Source organism: Hyperoodon ampullatus (assembly GCF_949752795.1).
Source record: "Hyperoodon ampullatus genome assembly, chromosome: 9".
Taxonomy (NCBI): domain Eukaryota; kingdom Metazoa; phylum Chordata; class Mammalia; order Artiodactyla; family Ziphiidae; genus Hyperoodon; species Hyperoodon ampullatus.
Window position 1 is genome coordinate 62,220,470 of NC_136922.1, and position 19,367 is coordinate 62,239,836.

Genomic DNA, 19,367 nt, shown 5'->3' on the forward strand with positions numbered 1-19,367 from the left:
AATAACTACTGGAGACATTTTTTCTCCTCATATGGTAGAACCAAGGAAAAGGACCAAAGATGTAATTGTACTTCCTCTTAATGACACAGAAATAGATTTTAAGTCTCCAGTATTCCTTAAAGCTGTCGTTTATTCTAATACTCTTCTAAACTTTTGAATGAAACGTTTTTTGGCCAATCATCTTGCTCTCCAGTATTTCAGAGGAAGAATAAAGTAGCTTCAGAAATAGGTAAGATAACTGCCTAGAACAAGACAAGCAAGCAACATTTTCCCCTACATTTTAACAGCTTTTGCGTGACATTTTTTTCTGGTTTTCACCTCTGTGTGTATGTCCGAAGGTTTTAGAAATTCACCTGCAGACTTTTAGAAGGAAGGCTAAAGCCGATCTGGGTTCATGCCTGGTGTTGTGTGTTCCTGGTGGTCATGGATGGTCAGTGAGTTTTAAGTGATAGTGGTTGACCTGTAGTCATTTTGACATTATCTATATAAGTTACGTATGCCTAAGAATGATGGGTCAGGATACCTGTCCATAAGATCTAGGGGCTCATTATTCTGTGGCTGGAGAAAGAAAGCCACCATTGTCATTTCAGACCTGTGCACCCCCTTATGGTGCTCTCTTGTTTTCTCCCATTTGACGAATGACTAGGATCGGTTACAAATGGAACCAACTCACAAATGATTCATGCCTAATGGACAGTTGTGTTTTAAAGCTGTTCCTCATTGTGTAGTAACCATGTATTAACAGAAGAATTAAATCTTAGGGGTTATGGATTGGTTTGACGAGAATTATTTTACTCTACTCTTGGTTTTCCAAGCCCACTTGGTCAGTTGCCTTTGACGCTTGTGGCTGGCTGCAGGGGATGGTTTCAGCTGTCATGGAAGTCTGCCTGCAAGGCCAGCCCAGCGAAACCCCTAGTCAGGTCTCAGTGCTGTTCTTTGTGGATCCAGCTCACTTAGACCAAATTGTCAACACAACTTTATATTTTTCTTTATTCATTTATTCATTTGTATTTACCTTTTAGATGTAGAGGGGTCTCCTAACTCAGATGATGCAAAGCATTTAAAAAATTACTCCTTCACAATTGTCCCAAGTAAAGAAAGTAATCCAGAACTTTTTTTTTTTTTTTTTTTTTTGCGGTACACGGGCCTCTCACTGTTGTGGCCTCTCCTGTTGCAGAGCACAGGCTCCGGACGCGCAGGCTCAGCGGCCATGGCTCACGGGCCCAGCCGCTCCGCGGCATGTGGGATCTTCCCAGACCGGGGCAGGAACCCGCATCCCCTGCATCGACAAGCGGACTCTCAACCACTGCGCCACCAGGGAAGCCCCAGAACTTTTATTTTTTAAGTTAGTTTTTCAAATGGGTAGTAATGCCCAGGATACATACTTCAAAAAGTGTAAAAAGGATATATAGTACAAAGTAAGTCTTTCTCACACCCCAGTCTCAGACCACCTGGTTGTTATACATTCTTCCAGAGAGATTTCATACATATATATGCATAAGCAGGTATGGGTATACCTATATTTACATATACTTGTATTTATAGGTATACACATATAATACAAATAAAGGCATATTCATTCTATATACATTTTCTGCTGCCTACTTTTTTCACTTAATATAACCTGGGGATCATTCCATATTGGTACATATAGGGCTGCCATATTCCTTTAATGGCTACCTAGTATGCCATTTTAAGGTACAAACTGTAATTTAATAACCAGCTCCCAGTCAGTGGGTTTATAGGTTATTTCCAGCCTTTTGCCATTAAGAACAATGCTGCAGTGAATGTCGCTGTATACATTATTTCTCGTAAGTGATACACTATGTGATAAGATAAATTCCTAGAATTAGAAAGTATATTTTAAAAATTTGATAATTTGCTCATTGCCCTTTACAGAAAGTTGTACTAATTTATATTTCCACCAGTAATTATGAGCGTCTGATGCCTTGCACCCTCTCTAATACATATTTGCCAAACCTCTGATCTTTGTCAATCTAAGTGAAAAATTGTATCTTGGTGTGGTTCTGACCTGTATTGTCTCATTATCGATAAGGTTCAGCACTTTAAAATGTGTTTAAATGCCATTTGTATTTCTTTATCTGTGATATGTTTGGCCCATTGTCCATTTTTCTGTTGGGTCACTGCTTTCTTTTCCTGTTAAACAAAGAATTGCTTTATTAATACAAACTATTAATACATACACACAAACTATAAAGTGCTAAGAAATCTAAATATCTAAGTCATAGCAAACAGGTAATCATTTCACAATTATACATATATCAAATCATTATGTTGTATACCTAAAACTAATACAATGTTGTATGTCAATTGTATCTCAATTTTAAAAGATTTTAAAAATAAAGTTTTTTTTAACCACCTTTTGTCTGCAAGCTAAGGAACTTAATATACATATATTATCTCCTGCTTTATCTTCCCTTTTACCTGACAACTTTTGTTATATCTTTCTATTTTGCCATGATTAATAGTAGTTATAGTCATTTCTGTTACCATAATTTCATAGGCTCTTCAGTCTTGGTTCTATGGTTAATTCAGTACTCACTGTCTTTCTTTTTGCCCTAATTTCTCTCTTCAACTCTTAATTGGCTGAAGTTTTTCCTATGGTAGTATCTTCAATATATATTCAGGAAACATAATTCTTGCATGTTTAAAAACATCTGTCTTACTTGCTTTTTGACCACAGTGACAGTTTGGCTGGGTATAAACTTTTGGATCATACATTATTTCTCTGGGATACTGCGGCATGTCTAATATGTCTCCAAAACTATATCATTTTTCTTCGGATATCATGTGCCTTTTAATCTATAGAATTAAACCTTATTATTATTATTATTATTATTTTGCAGTACACAGGCCTCTCACTGTTGTGGCCTCTCCCATTGCAGAGCACAGGCTCCAGACATGCAGGCTCAGCGGTCATGGCTCATGGGCCTAGCCACTCTGCAGCATGTGGGATCTTCCCAGACCGGGGCACGAACCCGTGTCCCCTGCATCAGCAGGCAGACTCTCAACCACTGCGCCACCAGGGAAGCCCTAAACCTTATTTTTGAAAATTTTTCTTAAATTAAATATTTGTGATTATGTATTTGAATATTTATTCTCTTCCATTCATTTGTGTCTTTTATTAAGTGAAACCATTTATCTTTTTTTGTCTGTCTTCCACATCTATCATTTTCTCTCTAATACTTTTAAATTCTTTGTCCATTTCTGTTTCATTTTATTTATTTTTCTCATTCTCCATGGTCCTCAGTGTGTTTTCAACAATACCTGTTTTTCTTTGGGCTCTTTGTAGTGTGCTCTTCATTTTTTTTAATGGAAGTATAGTTGATTTACAATGTTGTGTTAGTTCCAGGTATTCAGCAAAGTGATTCAGTATATTCAGTGATATATATATGCAAATATATATTCTTTTTCAAATTCTTTTCCATTATAGGTTATTAAAAGATATTGAATATAGCTCTCTGTGCTATACAGTAGGACATTGTTTGGTCTTCATTTTTCTTTCACTTCTCCCACATTATATTTCATCTCCTATTGCCTTGCTACATCTTCTCAGAGTCCTTATGTTTTTCCTTTGAGTCCTTAATTTAAAGGGATAACTGTTTCATAAAATTTTTTCAGTTAATAATTTTATGCCTTGTCACTGTTTTCATCTGCTTCACAGCAGTATATTTTCTGGTAAGTGTTTTTCATCTATCGTCCTTTGTCCTGTTCCTTTTCCCACTTTTTTTTTCTAGTTTTCTTGTATAGATCTTGTGCTGGTTCTCTTCACCGTTTCCTTTTATTTAGTATTCATCTTAGAATGAGTTGAATTCTTCTTAGACCAACTATTTGCAGGAGATTTGTTTAAGGAAAAGATCAGGGCAGGTTCTAGACCAGGGAGAGTTCTCTTTGGGTCAGAGAAGTGGTCCTTATGACAGAGAGAGAGAGAGAAGAGAGAAGAAGGAGAGAGGGAGAGGGAGGAAGAGAGGAAGAGAGAGAAAGTGAGAGGCTTTAGGCTGCTCATGATTTACTCTCTCCCTCACCCTTTCTCATTTCTAGCCGTGTACCCGCTGGAATGGCTTGTCTTTGCCTCCTTCCCTGCTCCCTTGTGTGTCTAGGGTCCAGGGTCGCTCCTGTGCCGTCCTACACACCCTTTTCCATTACTCTAAACAAGTGCTGGTGGGGTTTCCTCACTGAGGAGCCAGAGCTTCTTATTTTGGAGAACGACTCTGTGTGGACTTTGTCTGATGTCTGCAGCCACAGGCCTACTCTCTACAACACCTTACCTAGACCCTGTATTTGATCGTCCTGGGCAGCAGGCAGCCCTGTCTCATTTATTGAAATTCAGGGTTACAGAAACCTAGTTTTTACTTTCTGCAATTGAGTTTATATTTCTGAGATTCCCTTTCCTTCCTATTTTGAAATGGTTTCCAAGAAAAGGAAGGAACAGAGATATTTTCACTCCACCATCTGAAAACCAGAAGACCTCCTTGAACTCAACTTTATTTTGAAAAGTGTTTTCTAATTTAAAAGACTAAAGCCTCATCTCTCTTGTCCCTTAGGACAAGCATTTCCATTTCCAGGAAGCCACCATATCCTTAATTTTAAAAATTACATTTGAAAGAACTTTGCTTTTTGGAGAGGATCATAAACTATTTTTGATTTGTTTAATACTTATCTCAAAGCAATACTCATTTGGTCCTCACACTTACGCAAATCAGGAAAGAAGGAACATGCTTTACTTTTTTATAGATGGAGAAATAGATGACCATTAAAACCAGAACTAGAGGGGCTTCCCTGGTGGCGCAGTGGTTGAGAGTCTACCTGCCGATGCAGGGGACACGGGTTCGTGCCCCGGTCCGGGAAGATCCCACATGCCGCGGAGCGGCTGGGCCCGTGAGCCATGGCCGTTGAGCCTGCGCGTCCAGAGCCTGTGCTCCGCAATGGGAGAGGCCACAACAGTGAGGGGCCCACATACCACAAAAACAAACAAAACAAAACAAAAAAAACAGAACTAGAGACCAGTTCTCTCAACTGTCAAACTATTCCTCTGATGACAGCGTTTCTAACATGCCAGGTGAAGCTTTTCTAGTGAGCACTGGAAGCTTTGAGAATCCCACATCCAAAATACATTTTATTCCCACACTGATAATAAGGCCTACAGTTGGACAGGAATTTCTCCTGCACTTTTCCTCCCTTCCTATTTTAGTTGGTAGTATTTTTCTTTAAATATCATTAAGATAATTATTTAATCTGTAGACACACAATTTACATAATGTGCTGCTGCCAAGGTGTGTCTCCATCTTTTGCTTAAGTAGTTGGCATGACCCCTGATATATATGTTTTCTATTTCTTCCCCATAGCGACAGCAGAGCAACAGTATTTGACACTACCTTTGGCCTTGGCAATACCAAGATACCTAAGACACAGTTCCTATCTTTGAACTTTCGAGGTGCCCATGGTCCAGTGAAGGGAGACACACAGACATGTGAAAGGAAATTGCCAGAGTCCCTAGTGCCGTAATAAAATTGCGAACAAAGTACTATAGGAGGAGTTAGCTTTGGTGAAGGAAGAAGAAAATCTGTGCAGAGAAGTTGGCACCTGAGTGTGTTTCAAAGGATTGGTAGAAATTTTCCAGGTGGTAAAGGCCATCACATGCAGCCTGCATAGCATGGACAAAGGCACAGAAATATAAAGAAAAGGTATGTAAGAAAACGTCACAAGTGTGGTGTGGACAGAGGATAGGATGCATAGAATAGAGTGGAGGGTGAAACGGAGAACTTGACTCCATGACAAAGAGCCTTTAGGAAAGGAGTATATGTGAACTGGGGAGTGAAGCCCTGTAGTCTGAGAGGTAAGACCTCCAGTCAGTGTATCAGGCTTGGCTGTCAGTGAACGGTGCTTGCTACCACGAACGGAATGTGCCTGGTGACAGAGCTGAGGATGCCTCCTTGCCACAGGTTGTTTGAGATTGTAGCGAACTTCAAACTGGACAGGGAACTGGAGGCACCAGAACTTGGGCCAGCCATCCTGATCTGGCCCAGGCTAGCACAGTATCCCTACTGTGAAAATACTGAAACTAAAATCTAAAGTCTCAGAAGTGAAACTAGAAAAGAAAGAATTTGTCTTGTAGACTTGTTCCCTGTGCCCCCTCCAGTCTGAACATTATTTCCTCAGTGATTCTCAGAACAGCATTTTTAGGAGTATTCACAATCCTAAGTGCAAAATGACCACCTTTAGCCTTAGAAAGGAAAAAATGCCCTCCTTATAAAATCCAACATTATAAAATAAAGAGGTGGTAATTTATTTTATAAAATGATTTATTATTTTATAACATTGATTATGGGTTTCCATTGAATAATAAACTCCTTTTGTATGCTTAAAGCATACCTCAATTTTTCCAAAATTAGAGATGCCATTTTTCAGAAGCATAGCTGTTATGTAAAATGACTTACTTATAAATGTGTGATTAGTATCATGTATTTTTTTAATATTATTTTTTAAAGATTTTTTGATGTGGACCAATTTTAAAGTCTTTATTAGATTTGTTACAATATTGCTTCTGTTTTATGCTTTGGGTTTTTGGCCGTGAGGCATGTGGTATCTTAGCTCCCTGACCAGGGATGTAACCCACACCCACTACATTGGAAGGCGAAGTCTTAACCACTGGACCTCCAGGGAGGTCCCCCTATCATGTCTTTTTTTTTTTTATCATATCTTTTTAATAAGCCTCATTCTTCTTTTAGCTAATTCAAAGGCAGAAAAAAAAAGACAGGAAATCAATATTTTCTCCTTTAATTCTTGGGAAACACACGCACAACGAATTTTATGGCATTTAGCCATAAGTTATTTTATTTTTATTTATTTTTGGCTGCGTTGGGTCTTAGTTGCAGCATGCAGGATCTTTGTTGTGGCATGAGGGATCTTTCATTGCATTGCACGGGCTTCTCTTTAGTTGTGGCGCACAGGCTCCAGGGCACATGGGCTCTCTAGTTGAGGCGCGTGAACTCAGTAGTTGTAGTGCGCTGGCTTAGTTCCCCCGCAGCATGTGGCATCTTAGTTCCCTGACCAGGGATTGAACCCACGTCCCCTGCATTGTAAGGTGCATTCTTTACCACTGGACAACCAGGGAAGTCCATAATTAAAATGCTTGAGTCAATGATAAATATTATCAGTATCACTATATCTTTTCACCTAATACTGTTCAAATATTATAATGAATTCAATGATCTGGGAACAAATTTGCATTTCAATAAGAGTCTTATAAAAGGTAACCAATTTCTGAGCTCGTTGTAGGTGTGACTTAGTAGCTTCCATATTAGATTGTGGTTAAAGTATATCTTGGTTTTAGAACACACATGGACAATCTTCATAAATCCTTTAAGCATTGCAGCAGATAATTAACTATCATATCTGGTCAGACCTGAGAAGATTCAGCTTCAGGAGCTGCTGTCAAGGCTGGTGTATCTCAGGTGTGGGAAACTCTTCATATCACCTGTGGGAGAGGTGAATGGGCACTCAGCTCAGTTTCTGTTTCCCTTGTGTGTCAATTCCAGTCCTAAGTACAGTGTGCCATTTTCATGGACCCAGACTGCTGAAATTAAACGGATCTACAGAAAAAAGAACCTTCTCAGTAGAGGACACAAGTTCCGACTGTATGGGGCAGGGCATTTCATCATCCTGGTTGTTCTAGAACAGGGCTTTTCAAACTTCAGGGGGCACAAAAATCACTTGCTGACAAGAGACTCCCAAAGATTCTGATTCAGTAGGTCTGGGGTGGAGACTGTGCCTTTCTTACAAGCTTCCACATTCTAGAGGTACTCAAGGTATGGATTCAGACCAACAGTGTTGGCCTTGCCCAGGAGCTTGTTAGAAATGCAGGATCTCAGGCCCCACCCTAGAACTACTGAATCAGAATCTGCATTTTAACAGGACCCCTTGGGTGATTCGTCCTCCTTTAAAATTGGGGAAACACTGCTCTAGATCACTGTTCCCCAAAGCACCAAGGTTTAAGTATCACTATGGAAACCTAAATGAGTTTAGATGGTACATAGATGAACATTTTATTTTAATAATCGTTAAGTTGATTTTTATTATTACCATCTATTTATGGCAAATAATATTGGTTTTCCATTTATCGTAATAATTTAAAGTTTCTTTCGCAAAATAAACAATTTTAAAGTAAGTTTGGTGGTATGTGGATGTGACAAAAACTATAAAAAGTCGTATGTTTACGAGTGTCTTAAGTTAACATGGTGCTTAAGAGCATGGACTCTGGAGCCAGACACCCTGCGTTTGAATGCCTGCTCCTCCAGTAATTCACTGTGTGACTTTGGGCAAGTTTCTTAACCTCAGTGGGCCTCGGTTTCCTCATCGGAAGAATGGCAATAATAGTATCTATCTGATTGGGATATTGTGGGGCTTAAATACGTTCATATATGAAAAGTCCTAAGGATAGTGCCTGACTCATCGCAAGGGCTGTATCAGGGCTAACTTACCCTACTATAATCTAGAACACAAATGTTCAAAGACTTTTTTATCCTGTGCTTTTTATTTCCCCCTACCTTATCCCCTGCTTCCTTGCTTTCTCAGATTGACATGCCCCACCTCCCCCAAAAAGCTAAATATTCCAGGAATTTTGTACCATTGAGGAGAGTGAGAGCAGCAACTTCCATTTGGCCAATAAGAGGATGGTCTTCACTTAACGAGGTGGGTGGAGGGGGGGCATGAGAGCTTACAGGTGGGAAGTCCCAGGAGAGGACTCTGCCCAGAGAATTTGCTCTAAAACAATGAGGAAGTGACAACAGAAAGTGACCACTCGTACATCATGTTCACCATAACCTGGAAAGAAGGTTTTTTAAAAATTCCTTTATTGTTTTACTTATAACTTTGGCAACTATACCACATGTTTTTCGAGAACATTTTGATATGTGCCTTATATGCTCATGGGCTCTTGGGTTGTGACTTCCTGGCTGCAGGACACCTTTGATAAATAAAAGACTGATTGGTAGAGTGGCAGGACCCTGCTGAAACCACAGTGTGAGAAATGGACTGCCTCACGGGGTTCATTCGCCTGCATTAGTGCAGAGGTGAGAAATCTCTCTTCTCTTTTCCAGACTTCATAGGCAAAGAAACAAGGGACTCAGTAGGACAGTGTCATACAGAGTGAAGTAAGTCAGAAAGAGAAAGACAAATACCATATGCTAACACATATATATGGAATCTAAGAAAAAAAAAAATGTCATGAAGAACCTAGGGGTAAGACGGGAATAACGATACAGACCTACTAGAGAATGGACTTGAGGATATGGGGAGGGGGAAGGGTAAGCTGTGACAAAGTGAGAGAGTGGCATGGACATATATGCACTACCAAACGTAAGGTAGATAGCTAGTGGGAAGCAGCCACATAGGACAGGGAGGTCAGCTCGGTGCTTTGTGACCACCTAGAGGGGTGGGTTAGGGAGGGTGGGAGGGAGGGAGACGCAAGAGGGGAGAGATATGGGAACATATGTATATGTATAACTGATTCACTTTGTTATACAGCAGAAACTAACACACCATTGTAAAGCAATTATACTCCAATAACGATGTAAAAACAAAACAAAACAACAACAACAAAAAAAAACATAAAGAGTTTTGAGTGCCCAGAGAACCTTATTTTCAGATTTCTATTCAAATGTATTTTTAGAACCAGCAAAAGATGATTTTGTCAAATAGTAACAGTAATCCTTGCTTATATTTTAAAAATAGGCACATTTTCTATTTGTGAACAGCTGTGATCTGACAAACTATACTTAGGGGAGAAAAGTGATGATGACAAGAGCAACTAGTGTGTAAAATTGTTGACCATGAGTTATTTCTCTCTGAAATAACTCACAAAGCTCAGCATATTTAACTTTTTTTTTTTTTTTTTTTTTTGCGGTACGTGGGCCTCTCCCGTTGCGGAGCACAGGCTCCGGATGCGCAGGCTCAGCGGCCATGGCTCACAGGCTCAGCCGCTCCGCGGTATGTGGGATCTTCCCGGACCCGGGCACGAACCCGTGTCCCCTGCATCGGCAGGCAGACTCTCAACCACTGCGCCACCAGGGAAGCCCCACCTTTTCTTATAGTTACTTGTGGCAGTGGAGAGGGTGGTGGTATGATGATGATAAATATAGCTTCAATTAAGTGTCTGCTTTGTGTCAGGACCTGTATTACATTCTTCATCTACAGTCTTTGTTTTAATTCTGATAACTAAGAGTTAAGCATGGTAGCTGTTTTACAAATAAAGAAAATGAGACTCACTTAGGTTAAGTAACTTGACTAAGGCCACACAGCTGGGGAAAAGCAGCAGCAGAAGTAGAACCCAAGTCTGACTGTAAGACCAGCACTGTCCCCCGCATTCGGGGTCTCACGTGGAAACAGTGTTAGTTCTGTTCCTCTTGCCACCCTCCCCTCTAATGGTGTTTGAGTATCTTGCTACCCTCCCCTCTAATGGTGTTTGAAAACCTGCATCTCAGTGCTGGTTTTCAGAGTTATTTCATGAGTTGGGAGAAAATATAAAAGCCTTTGAGAATCTGGCTTTTTTTATCCTAAGCATTTTTTAATACCCTGCAGAGCAAAATGACATTTTTAAATGTACGGGAGAGCACAAAGCATCAAAGAGCTCATGGGTACAGCCTGTGACTTCCTGGAGCCCTACATTCTTAACTGTCAGATTTTAACAAATACTTCTCTAGATAATTGCTTAATTACTATATCTGTCAAGAAAAAGCCTTCACAGCCATCAAGTACTAAGTATAAAAATATGCTTTCATCCTGGAGTTTGAAAAATCATTCCTGAGATTTCAGGAAGACAGAAGCCCAGTGGCACATGGTCACTCTCAGGTTTGTAAGGATAAAACTAGATGGAGAGCAAAGGATGCTGAGGTTAGGGGGAGCACATGGAAGAATTATATCGATACTTACCTGTAGGAGGTCCTTTTCACTCGAGGATCTCTAAAATACTTTGCAAAATGGAAGTAGATAAGTAATATGATCTGAATTATACCAAGTTAGTAAAACAAAGAAATGAGGTTTTGGATCAGAAAGGCCAGGGCTTTTATGCAGCTCTGGTACTCCTGCTGAAACTTAGCAGAAACTACATAACCTCTCTGAGACAAAATTTGGTTTATCTCTACTATGGAAATGTCAGCCTCTACCATCGAGTTGTTGAGAGGATTAAATAAAACAGTGTATTATAAGTACTTAGTGCAGTGCTGAATATATATAGGGGGTTCAAAAAGTTATACAGTCAATCCCCATTATTCATGGATTCCACAGTTTGCTAATCACCTACCCTCTAAACTTTATTTGTAACCCCAAAGTGAATAGTTGGAGGTGACTTCACGGTTATTCACAGACATGCACAGGGAGGGGAAAAGCCATGCACAGGGAGGGGAAAAGCTCGAGTCGCGTCCTGCACACGTTCCCAGCTGAAGTTGAACGAGCAGCACTCTGACTTCTCGTTCCAGCTCTCACACTGTAAACAAGTGTCCTTTTCATATTCTATTTAGTGCCATGTTTTTCAAATTATTGTGCTTATTGTTGGTGATTTCGCTTCAGTGGCCCCCCGCCAGGTGTAGTGCTGTAGTGCTGCCTAGTGTTCTTGAACACAGGAAGGCTGTGATTTGCCTTATGGAGAAAATATGTATGTTAGGGCTTCCCTGGTGGCGCAGTGGTTGAGAGTCCGCCTGCCGATGCAGGGGACACGGGTTCGTGTCCCGGTCCGGGAGGATCCCACATGCCGCGGGGCGGCTGGGCCTGTGAGCCATGGCCGCTGGGCCTGCGCGTCCGGAGCCTGTGCTCGGCAACGGGAGAGGCCACAGCAGTGAGAGGCCCGCATACTGCAAAAAAAAAAAAATATATATATATATATATATATATGTTAGATAAGCTTTGTTCAGGCATGAGTTATAATATTAATGAACCAACAATCTATATTAAACACGGTATCTTTAATCAGAAACACTAATATATAAAACAAAGTTATATATTAATCAGCTGACAAAAATCTTGTGACCAGAGGCTCACATGGGCCTAACCCTTTGTCTCTCCTAGGAGCAATGGTTCAGGTATTTGCTAACTCAGTGTTCATGGCAACTGTAAAGAACTTAGCAACCATGAATAATGAAAATCAGCTCTAAACTTATGGTTACCAAGGGGGAAAGGGGGGAGGGATAAACTGGGAGCTTGGGACTGACATGTACACACGACCGTATATAACATAGACAGCTAATAAGGACCCACTGTATAGCACGGGGAACTCTACTCAGTACTCTGTAATGGCCTATATGGGAAAAGAATCTAAAAAAGAGTGGATCTATGTATTTGTATAACTGATTCATTTGCTGTACATCTGAAACTAACACCACATTGTAAATCAACTATACTCCAATAAAATTTTTAAAAAATTAAAAAATTTGAAAAAAGAAAAAGTGAATCAGTTCTATTCAATTTAGTTCCATATTAGGTTGGTTAAATATTAGTGGCTCTAACAAATTAACTCCAAACTCTCCATGGCTTAACACAGAAGTTTATTTTTCATGAATGTAAAGTCTAATCAGGTGTTTGGCAGATGGCCTTAAAATGGAGAGTCAGGGACCCAGACTCATTACATCGGTGGCTCTGCCCACAGTAGAACCTTTGCTTCCAGCCAGTGGATGGAGGAAGACAGAAAAGTAGTGGATGGAACGTCTTTATGGGCCAGCCTAGAGATAGAGCGCATCACTTCTGCCTTCATTCTGTTGGCCAGAGCTTAGTCACATGGTCACACCTAACTGCAGAGGAGGCTGGAAAATATAATCTGTGTGCTGAGGGGTTACATGAATAGTTGTGCCACAATTCTCCTTAAAATTATTTCCTACAGTCATTTTTCTTTGGATAAATGGCAAAACCCTTAGGTAAGAGACACTTAAGTTTTGTAAGTTACTTTTCTGAACCCATTACCATTCTGCACCAAGAGAAGCAAGTCTGTCTGCTCTCATGTGTCTAGTTAAAAGATAAAATCCTTATATAATGAGACCATATTTTCTCTTGTTCTACTAATACTTCAGCCAACCCTTTATTCCCTGCTGTAAATTTTTTTTTTTTTTTTTTTTTTTTGTTGTGGTATGCGGGCCTCTCACTGTTGTGGCCTCTCCCATTGCGGAGCACAGGCTCCGGACGCGCAGGCTCAGCAGCCATGGCTCACGGGCCCAGCCGCTCCGCGGTATATGGGATCCTCCCAGACCGGGGCACGAACCCGTATCCCCTGCATCGGCAGGCGGACTCTCAACCACTGCGCCACCAGGGAGGCCCCCTGCTGTAAATTTTTGACTGAAATTATTTTACCACTGAATTAAGGATCATATAAAGAATATACCCAACACCTTCTATGAAAGAAAGTGTTAAAATACAAACAACTGATCATTTATATTTGTTTCAAATAATTTGTGGGCTCACATCCAACTTGCTTTAGCATTCAGCCAGTAAAATGCCAACTTTGTCTGACCCTATGTTACTGTGTGTATTAGATTATGTAATAAAATAATACTGATGCTACCTGGAAGAAGTATTTACTGTTCTCTGGGATCTCTGCCCAATTCTACTATAGTTTTATGCTGTGGACTCTGATGAGGTTTTTTTTTTTTTTTTTTTTTTTTAAGATGTTGGGGGTAGGAGTTTTTATTAATTAATTTATTTATTTTTGCTGTGTTGCATCTTCGTTTCTGTGCGAAGCCTTTCTCTAGTTGGGTCAAGCGGGGGCCGCTCTTCATCGCGGTGCGTGGGCCTCTCACTATGGCAGCCTCTCTTGTTGCAGAGCACAGGCTCCAGACGCGCAGGCTCAGTAGTTGTGGCTCATGGGCCTAGTTGCTCTGCGGCATGTGGGATCCTCCCAGACCAGGGCTCAAACCCATGTCCCCTGCATTAGCAGGCAGATTCTCAACCACTGCGCCACCAGGGAAGCCCCTGATGAGTTGGTTTTTTTTTTTTTTTCAGTCTTTCTGTCCTAGTTTTACTATCAAGGAAAGAGGCAGTAGCATAGTAATTATCAAGCCCCTTCTTTCAGGGGAATACATTATAGGACAATTGTGGTCTTCTATAATGATCAGCTCATGCACCTCTTTGGAACTCTTAAGAAAACTATCATGGACTCTTTCTCCCCAGAATTGAACTTATACATATATTTTATACCATTCAAAATGTCTATACCATTTTAGGGGATTCTAAAACAGGCCAGTACTGTATGATCCAGCAGTTCCATTCCTAGGTATATGTCCAAACGAATTGAAAGCAAGGTTTTGAAGAGATATTTGTACACCAGTGTTCATAGTAGCATTAGTCAAGATACCCAAAAGTTAGAAACAACCCAAGTGTCCATCGACAGATGAATGGTTAAACAAAATGTGGCATATACATATAATTGAGTAATGAGGAATGAAATTCTGGTACATGCTACAACATGAATAAACTTCGAAGACATTATGTTAAGAGTAATAAGTCAGATACAAAAGGACAAATATTGTATGATTCCACTTATTTAAAGTACCTAGAATAAGCAAATTCACAGTAACAGAAAGTAGAGCAGAGGTCACCAGGGTTTGGAGGGAGTAGGAATGGGGAATTATTGTTTAATGGGTACAGAGTTTCTGTTTGGAATGATAAAAAAAGTTCTGGGAATGGATAGTGGTGATGACTGTACTTGATACCACTGAATTGCATACTTTAAAATTGTTAAAATGATAAATTTTATGTTATGTATATTTTACCATAATAAAAAAAAATCACGTTGAAAAGAGCCTGGATGTGAGAGCCTGATAAGCCTGGCTGGGTTCCAATCCCAGGTCTACCAGTTACCAGCTGTGTATGACTTTGGGTAAACTACTTAGTGTCTCACAATGTCATTTTCCCTACCTATAAAGTTGGGAATAAACTACCAACCTTAGAGGATTGTTGTGGAAATTAATGTGATTAGCCTGCCACATATAGCCACTATTTTAAAAGGTAAAGAAAACTAGTATATATTAAGCAAGCAAAATCCAGTGGACTGTGTTAAGAATAAAGTACCACGTTACATAATTGCTTTTTGTCTCTAGGAGATAAGAATATTAACACAGAATAATACAGGAGGGCAACAATTGAGTCTATGGAGCCGCCCCAGGAGCCAGAGCTGTCATATCCCCTCCTCTTCCACCTCCTGTTGCAAACAGTAAAGGCCCTTCGTACAGTTTAAAAAAAGAATTGAATAATATAAATGAGGTGGGATTTTAGCATTGAAGAAACAGATGTACAGGACTTGCTCCAGCTTTCCAGTGACTAGAAGGACAGAAAGAACACAAAATTAACCTTGCCTAAGTCTGAGGTTTATTTCTGTTTCTGCTTAAATTGTTTTTAGATTCTCTAGGTTTTCCTCATTTTTGTAAACTGTTGGGGATTTTCTGCAGTATAGGTTTTAAGTCTTTGCAGTGTGTCTTGATGTAGGTTTTAAAACACAAATCCATATACAAACCTATGCATGCAAACACACACTCTACAGAGCAATGCCATATTTATCTGGAGATCAGACATCCTACAATATTAACTCTTTGGGACATAACCATTTTTGCAGAATCATGCCCCGAAGCCCTCCTTGTAGCAAATACCAGATATAAAGTCTTTGCTGAGAAGTGTCATGACTCCACGCAGAAACAACAGAAAAACAGCAAGCAAAGTTAAGAGTGACAGCAGAGAAGGAAGCAGGAAAATAGCTAATGCCCATATGAGCCTGGCTGGAGGCTGGCAACATGAGTAACCGTTGAGCCTGCCACATTCAGAAAAGGTTAAATTTCATTCCATTTGCTCTGCTTAGGAAAATGGGAGTATGTGCAGAATATTTTTAAATTGCATCCAAAAATGATAAAAGTTTAATGCTTAAAGAGGTAGAATCTGTTATTTGCAGTACTCATTATGGAGTGAAGTGTTGCTATTTATATATTAATATGCTCTGTTTATACTGAGACATAAATAGCTAAATTTTATCAGTTTTGTCACCTAATTCTTTCTAAAATCTGGCTGTTTCTTTCAGTCTCCAGCACTTGACACAATGCCTGCCTCACAGTGGGCACTCAGTATTTATTGAAAGAAGAAAGAATGAATGAATGAGTGGACAAGTGAAGGAATGAAACTACCTATAACATTTGTATGCCTGCATGACGTGTATTACCTGTGCGTGAATAAAGACATCCAAGTTTAAACTCACCCTTTTCTCCTTTCCAGAGCAGAGACCATTCTCCTGGGACCATTGCTAAGAAAGAAACACCCACGCTGTGACATATGCCACTGCCACCGCCACTGCCACCTCTGCCTCCGCCTCCCCCCCCATCAGCGCCCCCGGTAAGACCTGGGTTTTTCTTTTTCAGTCTGGTTTGCTTGAATACACTTGAGCAGGTTTTAAATGTTCAGAATCAGCCACCACCCAGCTCCTCTATGGCAGGTGGCATCTTTGGTAGCTGGCTCTACGGCTCCAGGGTCTAATTCCAAACCAGCCTGGCCAGGTATTTCCCACCCCGTTCCTTGGCAGCTCCCACCCTCTACCTCAGCGTCGTCTACATGATTTCTCTTCTAATTCCTGCTGCTCGATACAGGCTTCCCAGAGTCTCCCTAATCGACTCTTCCATCTCACGGGAAACCTCAGAGGGGAGGCCACGATGAAGTGCATAGCCAAGGAGGCTTGCTCAGAGTCAAGTTCCAGTGTGTGATCTGGATGGTGCTAACAGTAGCTTGGGCTTCAGTTGCCAGGTTCTGGGACCAAGAGGAGTGTCATATGCAATGCCACAACAAAATATAAATCTCTAAATGAAATCTCCCTCTCTGCACAAGACTGAATTCAGTCTATTTCGCTTTGTGTTGTCCTCTTGGTTTAATAGTTTGGTTTGGGCTTAGGAGAGGCACAGAGAGTGGTTATTTTGTTTTAGGACAGGGCTTCTCACCCTTAGCACCATTGACACTTGGGGCCAGGAATAGAGCCTTACCCGCTATCCTGCCCCCGGGGTGCACACCTCTCCACAGATGCGTGGATGACATGACCACGGGAGTATAGGTTATGAAAGGAGGGTCTGAGGCCCTGCTGCACAGTCACCAGCCTTGGTAAGAACGAGGGTATGCTTGAGGTCATATGTCACCCCCATGACATTAGCGTGGCACACTGACCGTATCTGAAGCGCTGGGGCATACGCCTTCCTGAAACGTGACCCTTGCCCTTGAAGGGAGTGGAAGGAAAGCACATAATGTGAGTTACACCTGAAAGCTCTCTGGCCAATATATAGAAAGAATAGGAATCAGTACTGCATTTCCACTGCCGAATTTGACACAAAGAAGGCATGGAGATGAACAGTTTATAAGTGAAAGAAGCATACATGGAACTATAATGTGGGTCTCACACAGACTTGCTGGGCCTGAAGAAGCACAACTTAAAGTAACTCCCAATACCACAGTATGCCCATAAACTTAGCCAGAATAAATAAACTTATCAAAACCCATATTGTTGGGGACTTGGGGAAATAAACTCTTTTAAACATTGCTGGTGACATACCTGGGACTCAACAAATGTTGAATGAGTCTTTCCGGAGTGTTCTCTGACAAAAAACAATAAGCCTGAATATATCACTTTTTCCCCTGGTAATCAAGTAGTTTTATTTTTGAGACTGACTTAAGAATTTAACCCTAAAGGAACCAAAAAAGAATTTATACAGGATGTGCACAGCAACGCTATTTATTCTAGTAAAAAATTAGATCTTAAATGGTTTATGAGAACCAAATGAACTGTATTGCCATGCTGTTAATTAAAAATTGCATTATGTTAAAGTGTTAATTAAAAATTACATTTATAACTGTGCTGATAATGGAAAGTAGATATGGAATGATGAATTAAAAACAGTGCACGTTTTGTGCATCATGAAATCAGCTATATATGTAATAAATAGGAAAGACCAGAAGAGAATTTTGAATGCTGATAATAAAATTTTAAATTTCATTAGGGAGTCTTTTTCTTTTAATATGCTTAAGTTCATAATAAACAAAAATAATTCTGCATTTGGATAATTCTTGCATTCCTTCCCACATTCCTAATTTTTTTTTTTTTTTGCTACCTATCTCATGGAGGAACTGATCAATTTAGGAGGAAAATAACCATGTAAATTTTACTTTTTTTTTTATAAATTTATACATTTATTTATTTTTGGCTGCATTGGGTCTTCATTGCTGCGTGCGGGCTTTCTCTGGTTGTGGCAAGCGGGGGCTATTCTTCGTTGCGGTGCATGGGCTTCTCATTGTGGAGCATGGGCTCTAGGCCTGTGGGCTTCAGTAGTTGTGGCACATGGGCTCAGTAGTTGTGGCTCGTGGGCTCTAGAGCTCAGGCTCAGTAGTTGTGGCTCATGGGGTTTAGTTGCTCTGCAGCATGTGGGATCTTCCTGGACCAGGGCTCGAACCCATGTCCCCTGCCTTGGCAGGCGGATTCTTAACAACTGCGCCACCAGGGAAGTCCTTTAATATTTTTTTAAGATGCATTTTTCTACAATCTGAGAAAAATATTTACAGTGCATATTATAGGCAAAGAATGAACAACCTGAGCATATAAAGAGCTCTTAGGGATCAATATTGGAAGGATGAGTAGAAAATGGGCCCAGGATATGACCAGGCAGAAGAAATACAAATGTTTCAACCTCACTATAATTGAATAAACACAAATTAAAATAATGAGAAATCATTTTCATCTATCAGTTTGGTGGCGGTACTTTTTAAATGTTGCCTGGAGTGTTAGGAACCAGGCACTTATAACATTTTTTTTAGTGGTTGATTTATTTATTTACTGCTACAGGCACATCCATTGCTCCCTTCCCATTTACCCACCCCCACTGTACACAAGGTTGGATGATTTGATTTAAGAAGTCTGTGGCATGGTGGATGGGCTTTAGGTTCTTTTGGTTCTAACACTTTCTAGGTGACCTATATAGTCATTTATTATACCAGGCACTTATACCTCTTAATAGGAGCAAATATTGGTATAATCCCCTAAAACACAATTTGTTAATATGGATTAAGTCCCTTTAAAAAGTGGTTGTACTCAATGACCTAGTTTCACTTCAAGTAATTTCCTTTCAGTAACTCATCATAGTGTACAGAAATATTTAGCTATAGATTATTAATGAGAGCATTATTGTGTTAGCAACCAAAAAAAAAAAGAAAGGAAACAATCTAAATATTTAAAACCAGAAGATTCAATAAAAAATGATTATGTAATCCACAAAACAGTATTCTAGGTAGCACTAAAAGTCATATCAAAATTATTTTGTAACTTCCAGTATAATAATTGATTCAGGCAAGGATCA

General features: G+C 40.1%; 1 protein-coding gene across 1 annotated transcript in view; it reads left to right on the forward strand.

Moving 5' to 3' along the window:
* Nucleotides 1–16,314: 16,314 nt before the first annotated feature.
* Nucleotides 16,315–19,367, forward strand: part of WIPF3 (WAS/WASL interacting protein family member 3) — a gene marked incomplete at its 5' end in the record, with an annotated part of 63,821 nt that continues 60,768 nt past the window's right edge. The window contains one exon of the mRNA XM_079711716.1: nucleotides 16,315–16,374. Within this exon, the coding sequence (XP_079567842.1) occupies nucleotides 16,315–16,374 (60 nt within the window). The remainder of the gene's footprint in view (nucleotides 16,375–19,367) is intronic.